Below are 14,789 nucleotides of genomic sequence, written 5' to 3'. Positions count from 1 at the left end.
GGGTGTCTTAACCATAGTAAATGCAGTGTATGATGGACAGGGCACACAGGTAGTGTGCCAAGTCGAGATTGGTGTGTTAGGTTTGCACCAGAAAACTCAGCCTGCTATAGCAGTGCTGGGTGCATTTGGATGCATGGTCCTAAAGGGTGGCACAGTCAGTGCTGCTACCCTCAGGGGCTTACCCATAGTACCTCATGCCCTTGGTACATAAGTACCTCTTACTAGGGACTTCTAGTGGTAGCTAAAGGTGTATCCAATTACATTTACAATGTTTTAGGGAAAGAACACTGGCACTGGGAACCTGGTTAGCAGGATCCCAGTGCACTCCAGTCCAGTCCAGTCCTGGGAGTAAGGGGGTACTGCAATAAGGTGCCAGTTTCCCACACCCCAGTCCCTTGATTGTGAGAAAACTGTAGGTTTGTGATTGGATCGCTGCACGAGTATGTATCTTGCCTGCCACCAAATATTATTTCTAATGGTTGGCTTATGCATTGTAACCATGCACTTTTCAGCATTTGTATGCTAGTTGGTAAATATGGGCCGCTGAACTGCATGTACCTCAGGGTGGGTTTTTTGTTTTTGTTTATTCATGTATGAGGTGTGGCCCACCGCCTCTCCTCTGATTAAAGAGAAATGGAGAACTAATGGCCCTTCTGGGGCAGCGCCAGCAGCAATGCTGCACTTGATGAAGTTGGGGCCTAATCGAGCACTCCGCCTAAATAATACCAAACGTTAAGCTAAGGATGGGTTCAGAAACATGGGTGACCGCACATTATTTTTGTTTTCTCAGTGTCTTCTCAGACACTTCAGCTACTGCTGCTCGTACTGTTCTGGTAAATATATTTTTAACGCACCCATTTGTTTAGCGAAGGAGTGTTAATGTTAGGCCTTTCCCAATGAGATGCTCACATTTGCATTTGAAAGACTACCTCAACCCTCTAACCCACTGGGATGTTTAACCCTTGATTTTCTACAAAAAAAAAAGGTAGAAAGTTTATTTTGTATTTCACAAGTCTGTCAAATGGGACTGAGGAGAGCTCTTTCCGCAACAGAATCTGGTTGCGGAAAGAAGACTGGCAATTGAATAGATTGGTTTAGCTGGAATTGAGATAACGACATTTGGTAAGAATTTTAGGTAGGTCTGAACAACTACTTTATGCATGTGTATTTGGAAAAAAAAAAGGTCCTAGCAAGGTTGTCTGGAGCTCACTTACACGACCGAGTGAAGTGATAGCAACTAGGAATGGCACTTTCCAAGACAAAAATTGTAAAGGGCATGAATGTAAAGGCTCAAATGGTAGGCCCATGAATCTCGAGGGTGTAATATTTAGGGCCTCATTCACTAAATTTTGGAGCAGGGCAGCGCTCCAAGCCTTATTGCTGCGCTGCGCTGCGCTGCCCTGCATCAAAACAAAATGGCAGGAATGCACCGTATCTATAAGATATGGTGCATTCCCGTCCATGTCCCCTGTGTTGGTGCACAAATTGCTGCCTAGCGCCAACGCAGGCAACCTTGCACCGTGGTGCAAGGGTGCCTGCGTTGCAGGGATGATTGTTTATGTGCAGGAAGGAGCTCCTTCCTGCACAAGAACAATCATTAAAGGTTGTTTTCTCTTTCTATGTGTGCTGTAGAATGCAACACACAAAAAAATAGGAAAGAAGCAGGGAAAATAATGCTATGTTCGATGGCATCTGTCGCTGTAGATACGCATGTTCTGCAATAGCTCGCCATCTGGTGTTGGGCCGGAGTGTTACAAGTTGTTTTTCTTCGAAGAAGTCTTTCGAGTCACGGGACCGAGTGACTCCTCCTTTTGTCTCCATTGCGCATGGGCGTCGACTCCATCTTCGATTGTTTTTTTTCCGCCATCGTGTTCGGACGTGTTCCTGTCGCTCCGAGTTTCGGAACGGAAAATTAGCTAATTTCGGAAGATTTTCGTCGGTATTGTTGCGTTCGGGATCGGCGTACTTACATTCAACACCGCATCGAAGATCGAAGAGCTCCGGTGCCCTTCGGGGTAGTTTTTCGATCCTCCGTCGGGGCCTGGTCGGCCCGACCGCGTGCTGAAGAACGCCGATGGAACGGACCCCGTTTCGTTTCTGCCCCAAATGCCACAATAAATACCCCTACACAGACCAACACTTGGTCTGCAACCTGTGCCTGTCACCTGAGCACAGCGAAGACACCTGCGAGGCCTGTCGTGCGTTCCGGTCCCGAAAAACACTCCGAGACCGTCGAGCCAGAAGACTTCAGATGGCGTCCGCACCGACAGCCCAACGGGAGTTCGAGGAACAGGAAGAGGAAGGTACCTTCTCGATCCAAGACTCAGACTCCGAAGAATTCGACGATACACAAACCGTGAGTAAGACGTCGAAAACCACACAGAGAAACATTTACAAGGCCCAGGGGACGCCACTGCCACCAGGCCATGGCTCGACCCATAAATTCGGTGACCGACCGTCGGCACCGAAAAAGGCCCAAACAGTGCCGAGATCGTCCGACTCCGGTCGAGACACCGGCACGCAGCCTTCTCGGGACCGAGAAAGTTCTGGAGACAAGCCTCGACACCGAGATGCCGGTGTGGACACGGCTCGACGCCGAAACAGCGGCACCGAAACAGATCGACGCCGAGAGGTTTCGGCCCCGAAAAGGAAAAAAGTCACCTCGGAGCCGAAAAAACACGCAGACAAAGTTTCGATGCCGAAACAAACTGCAAGCGACCCAGCTTCAGGCTCTTATACAGAAGAGCACTCGCTAACCTCCCAAATGCAGAAGCATAGGTTTGAGGAAGAGCTACAAGCAACTGATGTGGACCATACGCAAAAGCGTATCTTCATTCAGCAGGGGACAGGAAAAATAAGCACCCTTCCCCCCATTAGGAGAAAGAGGAGGTTGGAGTTCCAGACGGAACAAACACCACAACCAAAAGTGGTGAAAAGAGTTACACCACCACCCTCTCCTCCGCCCGTGATTGACGTTTCACCAGCACAAACTCCATCACACTCCCCAGCTCACACCACCATGAGCCAGGGTGACCAAGATCAGGACGCATGGGACCTATACGATGCCCCAGTGTCAGATAACAGCCCGGAGGCATACCCTACAAAGCCATCTCCACCAGAAGACAGCACCGCGTACTCTCAGGTGGTGGCTAGAGCAGCACAATTTCACCACGTAAGCCTCCACTCAGAACAGGTCGAGGATGATTTCTTATTCAACACACTCTCCTCCACCCACAGCTCATACCAAAGCCTGCCTATGCTCCCTGGTATGCTCCGGCACGCAAAAGACATATTTAAGGAGCCGGTCAAAAGTAGGGCAATCACACCAAGGGTGGAAAAAAAGTATAAGCCGCCTCCTACGGACCCGGTTTTCATCACTACACAGCTGCCACCAGACTCTGTTGTTGTAGGAGCAGCTAGGAAAAGGGCCAACTCCCACACATCTGGAGATGCACCACCCCCAGATAAAGAAAGCCGCAAGTTCGATGCAGCTGGTAAGAGAGTCGCAGCACAAGCTGCAAACCAGTGGCGCATCGCGAACTCCCAGGCACTACTTGCGCGCTATGACAGAGCCCACTGGGACGAGATGCAACATCTCATTAAACATCTGCCCAAGGACTTACAAAATAGGGCAAAGCAAGTGGTCGAGGAAGGACAGACCATTTCCAACAACCAGATCCGCTCCTCCATGGACGCTGCAGATACAGCTGCACGGACAATTAATACATCTGTAACTATCAGAAGGCATGCATGGCTCCGAACGTCTGGATTTAAACCAGAGATTCAACAAGCAGTTCTCAATATGCCTTTTAATGAAAAAGAACTGTTCGGTCCAGAAGTGGGCACAGCGATTGAGAAACTCAAAAAAGATACGGACACTGCCAAAGCCATGGGCGCACTCTACTCCCCGCAGAGCAGAGGAAATTACAGCACATTCCGTAAAGCGCCCTTTCGAGGGGGGTTTCGAGGTCAAAGCACACAAGCCAGCACCTCACAAGCCACACCGTCCAGTTACCAGGGACAGTATAGAGGAGGTTTTCGGGGACAATATAGAGGAGGGCAATTCCCTAGAAATAGAGGAAGATTTCAAAGCCCCAAAGCCCCTACTACTAAACAGTGACTCACAGGTCACTCACCCCCTCCACACAACACCAGTGGGGGGAAGAATAGGTCATTATTACAAAGCATGGGAGGAAATCACTACAGACACTTGGGTTCTAGCGATTATCCAACATGGTTATTGCATAGAATTTCTACAATTCCCTCCAAACATACCACCAAAAGCACAAAATTTAACAACACACCATTCCAATCTCCTGGAGATAGAAGTGCAGGCACTATTGCAAAAGAATGCAATCGAATTAGTGCCAAACACACAAATAAACACAGGAGTTTACTCACTGTACTTTCTGATACCAAAGAAGGACAAAACACTGAGACCAATCCTAGACCTCAGAGTAGTGAACACTTTCATCAAATCAGACCACTTCCACATGGTCACACTACAAGAAGTATTGCCATTGCTAAAACTGCACGACTACATGGCAACCTTAGACCTCAAGGATGCTTATTTCCATATACCAATACACCCATCGCACAGGAAATACCTAAGGTTTGTATTCAAAGGCATACATTACCAATTCAAGGTACTGCCTTTCGGATTAACAACCGCACCAAGAGTCTTTACCAAATGTCTAGCGGTAGTCGCAGCACACATAAGAAGGCAGCAGATACATGTGTTCCCATATCTAGACGACTGGCTAATCAAGGCCCATTCGTTAATAGAGTGCTCAAATCACACAAATCATATCATACAAACCCTCTTCAAACTAGGGTTCACCGTCAATTTCACAAAATCCAAAATTCTGCCACGCAGGGTACAACAATACCTGGGAGCCATAATAGACACATCAAAAGGAGTAGCCACTCCAAGTCCACAAAGAATTCAAAATTTCAACACCATCATACAACGCATGTATCCAACACAAAAGATACAAGCAAAGATGGTATTACAACTCCTAGGCATGATGTCATCATGCATAGCCATTGTCCCAAACGCAAGACTGCACATGAGGCCCTTACAACAATGCCTAGCATCACAGTGGTCTCAGGCACAGGGTCACCTTCTAGATCTGGTGTTAATAGACCGCCAAACTTACCTCTCGCTTCTGTGGTGGAACAACATAAATTTAAACAAGGGGCGGCCTTTCCAAGACCCAGTGCCACAATACGTAATAACAACAGATGCTTCCATGACAGGGTGGGGAGCACACCTCGATCAACACAGCATACAAGGACAATGGAACGTACATCAAACAAAACTGCATATCAATCACCTAGAACTTCTAGCAGTTTTTCAAGCACTAAAAGCTTTCCAACCAATAATAGTTCACAAATACATTCTCGTCAAAACAGACAACATGACAACAATGTATTATCTAAACAAGCAGGGGGGGACGCACTCCACGCAGTTAAGCCTGCTAGCACAAAAAATTTGGCATTGGGCAATTCACAACCAAATTCGCCTAATTGCACAGTTTATACCAGGGATACAAAATCAACTCGCAGACAATCTCTCTCGAGACCACCAACAGGTCCACGAATGGGAAATTCACCCCCAAATTCTGAACACTTATTTCAAACTCTGGGGAACACCTCAGATAGACTTGTTTGCGACAAGGGAGAACGCAAAATGCCAAAACTTCGCATCCAGATACCCACACAAACAATCCCAAGGCAATGCCCTATGGATGAACTGGTCAGGGATATTTGCTTACGCTTTTCCTCCTCTCCCTCTCCTTCCTTACCTGGTAAACAAACTCAGTCAAAGCAAACTCAAACTCATATTGATAGCACCAACTTGGGCAAGGCAACCCTGGTACACAACGCTGCTAGACCTATCAGTGGTACCCTGCATCAAATTGCCCAACAGGCCAGATCTGTTGACACAGCACAACCAAAAGATCAGACACCCAGATCCAGCATCGCTGAATCTAGCAATCTGGCTCCTGAAATCCTAGAATTCGGGCACTTACAACTTACCCAAGAATGTATGGAAGTCATAAAACAAGCAAGAAGGCCATCCACCAGGCACTGCTATGCAAGTAAATGGAAGAGGTTTGTTTGCTACTGCCATATTAATCAAATACAACCATTACACACAACTCCAGAACATGTAGTGGGTTACTTGCTTCATTTACAAAAATCTAACCTAGCTTTCTCTTCCATTAAGATTCACCTTGCAGCAATATCTGCATACCTGCAAACTACCTATTCAACTTCCCTATATAAAATACCAGTCATTAAAGCATTCATGGAGGGCCTTAGGAGAATTATACCACCAAGAACACTTCCTGTTCCTTCATGGAACCTAAATGTTGTCCTAACTAGACTTATGGGTCCACCTTTTGAACCCATGCACTCCTGCGAAATACAGTTCCTAACCTGGAAGGTGGCATTTCTCATCGCCATTACTTCCCTAAGAAGAGTAAGCGAGATTCAGGCATTTACTATACAGGAACCTTTTATACAACTACACAAAAATAAAGTCGTCCTAAGGACCAATCCTAAATTTTTGCCGAAGGTTATTTCACCGTTCCATCTAAATCAAACAGTGGAACTTCCAGTGTTCTTTCCACAGCCAGATACCGTAGCTGAAAGGGCACTACATACGTTAGATGTCAAAAGAGCATTAATGTATTACATTGACAGAACAAAAAACATCAGAAAGACTAAACAACTCTTTATTGCATTTCAAAAACCTCACGCAGGAAACCCAATTTCAAAACAAGGTATAGCCAGATGGATAGTTAAATGCATCCAAATCTGCTACCTTAAAGCTAAACGACAGCTGCCCATTACACCAAGGGCACACTCAACCAGAAAGAAAGGTGCTACCATGGCCTTTCTAGGAAACATCCCAATGCAAGAAATATGTAAGGCAGCCACATGGTCTACGCCTCACACATTCACCAAGCACTACTGTGTAGACGTGTTATCCGCACAACAAGCCACAGTAGGTCAAGCTGTATTAAGAACATTATTTCAGACTACTTCCACTCCTACAGGCTGATCCACCGCTTTTGGGGAAATAACTGCTTACTAGTCTATGCAGAACATGCGTATCTACAGCGACAGATGCCATCGAACTGAAAATGTCACTTACCCAGTGTACATCTGTTCGTGGCATCAGTCGCAGTAGATTCGCATGTGCCCACCCGCCTCCCCGGGAGCCTGTAGCAGTTTGGAAGTTACCTTCAATTATTTATATATGTATCATCTCAACCTTAAATAGGTGCATACTTAGTCACTCCATTGCATGGGCACTATTACTACAATTCAACTCCTACCTCACCCTCTGCGGGGAAAAACAATCGAAGATGGAGTCGACGCCCATGCGCAATGGAGACAAAAGGAGGAGTCACTCGGTCCCGTGACTCGAAAGACTTCTTCGAAGAAAAACAACTTGTAACACTCCGGCCCAACACCAGATGGGGAGCTATTGCAGAACATGCGAATCTACTGCGACTGATGCCACGAACAGATGTACACTGGGTAAGTGACATTTTCATTCTCCCCGTTGTATCATTTTAACGCCACCCCTGAGGTGTGACGTAGGAATCCGACACCTTCCAAGACTTGTAAATTTGGGAATGTGTCATATTCCTTTGGATTCCACAGGTGTTGCGTGGGAATACCCTCAGCAGCGCCCCTTTCACACAGTGTTACGCATGAAAGGGGTCCATATTTACAAGGCCAAGAAAAGTCACATAATGTGGCTTTCCGTGGCCTTGCAAATATGAGGCAGTACACTGCTCTACCAGAGCGACAAAAAAAATTACACTCCGGTGGCGCAGTGTGCCGTAAATAAGGCCCTTAGGCTCTTAGATTCCAAGAAGGTTCTGGAGGTGTTCTTGGCGAAATCACTCTCTTAAGTCCTTCCATGAAAGCTTTAATGACTGAAATCTTGAAAAGTGAAGAATGTTTTCTGTTCTGAAGATAAGTAGCTATGGCTTCTAAACGTAATCTTAGGGAAGTGTAAGCTAAGTCTCCTTTTTGCAAATGAAGAAGGTAGGGAAGAATACCCTGCACTGAGATCTTGAAAGGGTCCCATTCTTTGGAGAGACAGTGGCAGACAAAACATTTCCATTTTTCTGCATAGCATGCCCTAGTAGTGGGTCTACGTGCTTCCTTAAGGATATCTATGCATTCTTGAGACAGGTTAAGATTTCCAAATTCTATTGGCATTTGGCCATCTGCTTGGAAGGCCAGGAGGGTCAGGTGAGACATAATAATGTCTGCATTGTGGGGTGACCTGAGCATGCTGTGGGGGGTTGCTTGCTGGCTTTCATTGAGACTAGCTCCAAGAGGTTGTTGCCCCAAAGGTCTCTCAACTCCTATGCATTGGAATGCCATGGTGCCTGCGTGGGAGCCCCATCCTGGGGCTTCACCGCGTCTAGTAGTGGCCCCTCTTCTACATTTCTGGGACCGGGATCATCTTCTGCAGCAGGCCTGTGCATACGGCCCACCTGTGGTGGGCAGCGCCAAGACGTCTTGTACTCCTACTTTACTCCCCAGGTTCAAAGACAGGGAGTATCCCTCCTGGTGGTCAAGAAAATGCTGCACGAGTTGGGGCAGCTGTTCTCTTCTCTGCTGGTCTGCAAGTCCAATCTGAGGATGTTGTGCATTTTTTTCACAGCTCCGACTGTGGCTTGGGCCTGGATTGAACTTTACAACAAAGATACTATGCGGCCAGAGACCTATCCACTCTTTGCAACCTAAACACCAACTTTATAGGCGACGAGGGGCGACGCAACCTTCCAGGTTGCAGGTGGAGCTGGAACAATCGAGGGCAGTTGAAACTGCTGCCTCTCTGGTGGGGACCATGTGAGACATATGTCTTCAGCAAGCTGCTCCTCTGCATCAGATTTCGAAGACTCCACTACTCCTCGACATTCTGCCTGGGGTCACTCCTGGGTCTGTGGATGATTTATTTCAAGAAGCTTTGTGGGGCTTATCAGGGGTGTTCTGCCTTGTTTCTAAACACCTTGTTGTGAGGTGGGATGGTTTACGGGCAGCCTATTAATATTCCTTTTCTTTGCTTCTATCTCGGGAGTATGGGGGGTCCAGGTGGGGGGTAGAGGCTTACGGGACGGGCTCTAATGTCATATTGTCTTCCTGGAGTGTTGGTTTTCCACCTCTTGCTGGTGGCTTCCTCCTTACATATATTTCTTCCGTTATGCATCTGGTTGGCCTTTGGGATTTTGTTGGTTCCTGTTTGGAGCCTGTGAGGGGGGTTGTTTGGACAGGATGGTTGTGTGTCTCAGTCCTTGGAGGGTGGTGGGGGGAACTGTTGGTTTGGTATTTTGGTTGGTTGTGTCTTTGTGCATTTGTTAGTCTGCTGGTGGTGGGACATATGAGGCTGTGGCGATGTGTGTTTGGTACAGCGGGGCCTGCCTGGTACCGCGAGGTTCCTGTACGACTGGGTTCTCTAGGCAACTCTTTGTCTTCTTAGTCTATCACTCATGGATACGCACAGTAAACTACTTACATGATATGTGCGGTGCCTACCGTCCCCATCTAAGTTCTATAATGTTCCATATTGGGGTAAGGACCCCCCCTCTTCTGCTTGATTATTACTGCCCCTTAGCTATGCTTAATGTAGACTACAAAATCTTGAGTAAAATATTGGCAACCTGGCTACTTCCTCATATGTGTTCTTTAGTTCATCGTATCAAACAGGCTTCATTCCTATGCGTAGCACTATGCCTAACATACAGCAGTTATTACTGGCATTAGATAGTAAAGAGCACCTCTCTTGGATACACTGATTTTCTCGGTAAACATAAGGATGGTATTGGACTCACTCCGCTGTTAATTCTTATATGCTACTATGCTTAACATGGGCTTGGGTTTGCCCTTCGACAAGTGGACGAAGCTTCTTTACACTGGCTTCCTGGCTGGAGTCTGTATTGGTGCCTTAATAGCGGAGGCTTTCGCGATGCCGCAGGGTACTCAGCAGGGTTGCCACCTATTATTCGCACTAGCAATGGAGCCTTTTGCTTCACCAGAGACTACACTTTCAGGGCTTGAGCATCACCGCTAACTGTACCTATCTCTCTCTGTATGTAGAAGACATGTTGTTGTATCTTAGGGGGAAGGAACGGACCTTCTAGGGGCAGTAACTGCACTGTCGGATTTCAGGGCTAACTTGGGATTTGTAGTCAACTGGAACAAGTCATGTGCCTACACCCTGAGGGGAGATGTCCCTGCCTGGGGTCCTTTACCCACAGCGCTGACGTTGAGGTGGGGACGAGATACGGTGAAGTACCTTGGAGTGGCTTTTTACCACTTCCGGACTTGATCTATGAGGGGAACTTCGGGTGTATGTTGACTGGGCTGCAGTGCTCCATCGCCTTTTGTACCATATTGCCTTTCTCGGTCAGTGGCTACTTGGCTGTCTTCAAAATGACCATATTGCCTTTCTTAGTTTATCTACTTGCGGAAATCCATTGGATTTGCCCCAAAGATTTCTTCGGGAGCTGGATGGTCTGCGCTCTCACTTTACTACAACACCTCACGTCTCCGCGTTGCTCTATGGAAGCTGCATGAGCCTGTGGCTGCGTGGGGCCTAGCTGCTAGATAGTAGAAACTAGTTCTAAAGTGTCAAGAAATTCCTGCTTCAAACGTATTCAGTTCTTCTACTTATGTGTGTGTCTGCTAGGTATGTGCACAGGTGCCTAGATGTGTGTGCTCTGTGCCGATGGGTGCCTCCATCAGTGTTGCTTTGTGTGCAAGGCTGTGTGTCTGGTCCTTTGTCAGAAATGTTGCATTGTCTACATATGTTCATGTATGTGTTTGTAAAGGTTTACAAGCATACTGACTTTGACAATACTTGTTTTCCTATCAGTTCTTAATGTAACAACGTTGGAAACGTTGGTAAAACTCAGTGGGTCAAGATTGAACAAGTCCTATATGGGAGCATTTTCAATCTAAAACTCACTATGGTCCAAAGAAAATGTCACAACCTGGCTACATTCACTTATCTTCATGAACATTTTGAGCACAAATCGTTTACTTTTATGGTAGGATTTGAGGAAGCTATTTTTTAGGTCTGTCATCTCTATTGATTCCATCTTGTTCAGTGACCTTATTCAGCCAAATCATGTTTCTCCCTGGGGTCTGCCATGCAGATAATGAAAGATCACAAAAAATGTAAAACCTGTAATCTGCATTTGCCACATCAGATCTGGCAGAAACATGTACCAGAAAAGATAGTGTTTTAACATTACACACTCAAAGAGCATGATGATACAGGTTTAACAATGCACAAACACAGCAGGAGAAGAGGCTCTTACCATGGAGATGATGATTGAGGTTCGCTTAGGCTTCGCCTCGTCATCAGAAGACACATCCCTGGTTTCCTCCTTCACCTTTCGCTTCCTGCTGCTGGAGGCCTCTTTTGCTGCATAAAAAGCAGAGTGGCTAGTGAAAAGACCACCCAAACCGTGGAGGAAAAAGGATTATTCAATATGTTCTTTTAAAAACCACAAACAACATCTGTTAGTAGACACCACAACCCCCCCTTTTTCATAGACACTATTCAGAAATTGTTTGACATAATAGACCACCACATTCTCTTTGCTGACAGAATACCAAATACCATTTATCAAACTACACTATGAAAACACCCTGTTAACAGAAACCACCAAAGGCCTTTTACAATACATACCACAAAATGTCATCAGCAACATGAAAATACCATATCTCCTCTGTCAACAGGTGTTCCAACACGGCAGGCTTTGAAAAATCATAAAAATGTTTCTAAATCTGCAGGTTGAGAAACTTGAGTGATCTATTCGACCTAACTGTAACATATTTGACCCGTAAACTGGTTTCAAATTGTGTGATCACTGGCAAATATTTTACTTTAGAGGTGCCTTTGACTTCATTCTCACGAGTGCACCTTCAAATATGTGAGTTCAGCATTTCTGCTTTACCAAAAAAAATGTTTGTTTCAATAAATAGACTAAACATTTGCTCCATGTGTAATACGAATCTAGCACACATATAGTTTACACATGATCCCTGACTTGCCTCTCAGTTTAGTAATATCATTGCCATCAAGGCATGGGCAGGAGTGTCTCTCAGTTCATGTTTAAACACTCACTTTTAATAAATATATTTTTAAAACTTGGTGTGGTAGCACAGTGTCATTTCCAGACAGTACATTCCCAAGAAATGGCTAAACACTTCCTACTACCTTGCAGCTTTAGTGATTAAACTATATAGTATATTAACAATAATCTGTGAAAATTGGGTTTCAGAAAGGAAAATGCTACTTACCCAGTTGGCATCTGTTCGTGGCATGGAGTGCTGTAGATTCACATGCTTTGCATAAGTCCACCATCTATTGTTGGGTCTGGAGTGTTACAAGTTATTTTTGTTCGAAGAACCTTTTCGAGTCCCGAGATCGAGTGACTTCTTCTCTCGGTGATACTGCACATGGGCATCAAGACCTTTGTTAGATTGTTTTCCCAGAGGCGGGTGAGGTAAAGTGTGTATAGAGAGGAAAGAGAAAGAGATGTCCATGCAGTGTATTTACATATATATATACAATATCTATACAAGAATGCAACTACAACGGCCACAGGTGTCCGGGAAGGAAGGAGGGCGAATGTGAATCTACAGTACCACATGCCACAAACAGATGTCTACTAGTTAAGAAACATTTTCCATTTGATGATGTGTGGCTGTAGATAAATATGCTTTGCATAGAGTGCAAAGCAGTCCCTCCAAGTAAGTGGTGGCTAGCCTGTAGGAGTTGGAGTTGCTTGAAAAAGTGTTCTGAGCCCGGTTTGGCCTACATTGACTTGTTAATGTGCTAAAACATCTACACAATAGTGGTTAGTAAATGTATGTGGTGTAGACCAAGTAGTATCTTTGCATATATCTGCTATTAGGATGTTACCTAAAAAGGCCATAGAAACACTCTTCTTTCTGGTGGAATGTGCTTTGGGGGTAATAGGTAACTGCCTTTTAGCTTTGGCATAACAAGTTTAAATAAACTTGACTATCCACTTAACTATCCAATTTTTCTTTATATTGGGTTACCTTTATAAGGCATTGAAAATGCTACAAAAAATTGTTTAGATTTCCTAAACTGTTCGGTCCTGTCAATATAATACATAAGAGCCCTTTTAACATCTAAGGTGTGAACAGCTCTCTCTGCAATGGAGTCTGGTTGTGGGAAAAAGACTGGTAACTCAATTGATTGTTTAATGAGCAATTGTGAAACTACTTTTGGTAGGAATTTAGGGTTTGCTCGAACAACTACTCTGTGTAACTAGAAGAATGGTTCTAATAAAGTTAGAGCCTGGAGTTCACTGTCACGTCTTAGGGAAGTGATAGCTACTAAAAAGGCTACCTTCCATGAAAGGAATTGTAAAGGACATGCATGCATTGGCTCAAAAGGTGGACCCATGAGCCTAGTAAGTACAACATTAAGGTTACAGGATGGTGCTGGAGGAACCCTGGATAGAATGACTCTTTTGAGACCTTCCATTAAAGCTTTGATAACTGGAATTTTAAATAAAGAGATCTGTTGTCTCTTTTGAAGGTAAGTACCTATAGCTGCTAAATTAAGACAAATTGATGAGTATGCTAAATTTGCCTTTTGCAAATGCAGCAGATAGCAAACAATACCTTGGACCGAGGCTTTGAGGGGGTCAATGTGTGTAGGTCGACAGTAGTATACTAAACATTTCCATTTTGCGGCATTACACTTTCTAGTTGGAAGTTTACGTGCCTCTTTAAGAATGCCCATGCATTCTTGCGGAAGATTCAAATAACCGAAATCTGTGACTTCAGGACCCATACTGCAAGGTTGAGCGACTGGGATCTGGATTTCTGATCTGACCTCTATTTTGAGTGAGAAGGTCCGACCTGTTCGGGAGTTTCTCGTGTGGAATTACAGACAGTTGCAAAAGTGTTGTGGACCAAGGTTAGCATGCCGAAGTGGGAGCTAAAAGGATCATTGTGATTGAAGTTTGTCTTCGTTTGCAAACTAGAGACGGAGTGAGTGGGAGAGGCGGAAAGCAATTATCTCTGACCAATTCATCAATAAAGCATTGCTCTTGGACCCAGGGTGTGGTATCTGGATGTGAAGTTTTGGCAATTTGAATTTTCTGTGGTGGCGAAGAGATCTATTTGTGGTGTTCCTCACCTTTGAAAGTACTGGTGAAGGACTTGTGGGTGGAGTTCCCATTCGTGGACTTGTGCTGCATCTTGCTAAGAAGGTCTATAAACTGGTTGTCCATGCCTGGGAGATAGTCTGCTACTACGTAAATATGGTGGTGAATTGCCCATTTCCATATTGTCTGAGCAAGATGGGACAACTGAGAAGAACGTGTCCCTCGTGTTTCTGCATATAATACATGGCTGTCATGTTGTCTGTACAGACTAGAGCCAGTTGTGGTAGAAATGCTTGTATTGCTAGGAAAACTGCCTGCAACTCCAAGTAATTGATGTTGGAAGCTTGTTGAAGGTGATCCCATACACCATGTATAGTGAGGCTACTGAGGTGAGCTCCCCAACCTGTCTGCGACGCATCTGTAGTGAAAGTGATTTGAAGCACTAGGTCCTGAAAGGGCTGCCCTTGGGAATTCCACCATTGCAGAGAGCGGTGAGTCTGGTGGTCCAACAACACTAGATTTTGGGGTGGGCCCTGTGACTGAGACCACTAATGAGATAGACACTGCTGTAAGGGATGCATGTGTAGTCTAGCATGG

The 14,789-nt window shown here is 45.3% G+C and overlaps 1 protein-coding gene across 1 annotated transcript in view; it reads right to left on the bottom strand.

Moving 5' to 3' along the window:
* LOC138299673 (interferon regulatory factor 9-like) overlaps positions 1-14,789 on the bottom strand; it is a 183,053-nt gene that overhangs the window by 120,892 nt on the left and 47,372 nt on the right. The window contains exon 4 of the mRNA XM_069238145.1: positions 11,358-11,464. Within this exon, the coding sequence (XP_069094246.1) occupies positions 11,358-11,464 (107 nt within the window). The remainder of the gene's footprint in view (positions 1-11,357; positions 11,465-14,789) is intronic.

The sequence above is a fragment of the Pleurodeles waltl genome, chromosome 6 (assembly GCF_031143425.1).
Source record: "Pleurodeles waltl isolate 20211129_DDA chromosome 6, aPleWal1.hap1.20221129, whole genome shotgun sequence".
NCBI classification, from domain to species: Eukaryota; Metazoa; Chordata; class Amphibia; order Caudata; family Salamandridae; genus Pleurodeles; species Pleurodeles waltl.
This window is presented reverse-complemented; position numbering and strand designations above follow the sequence as displayed.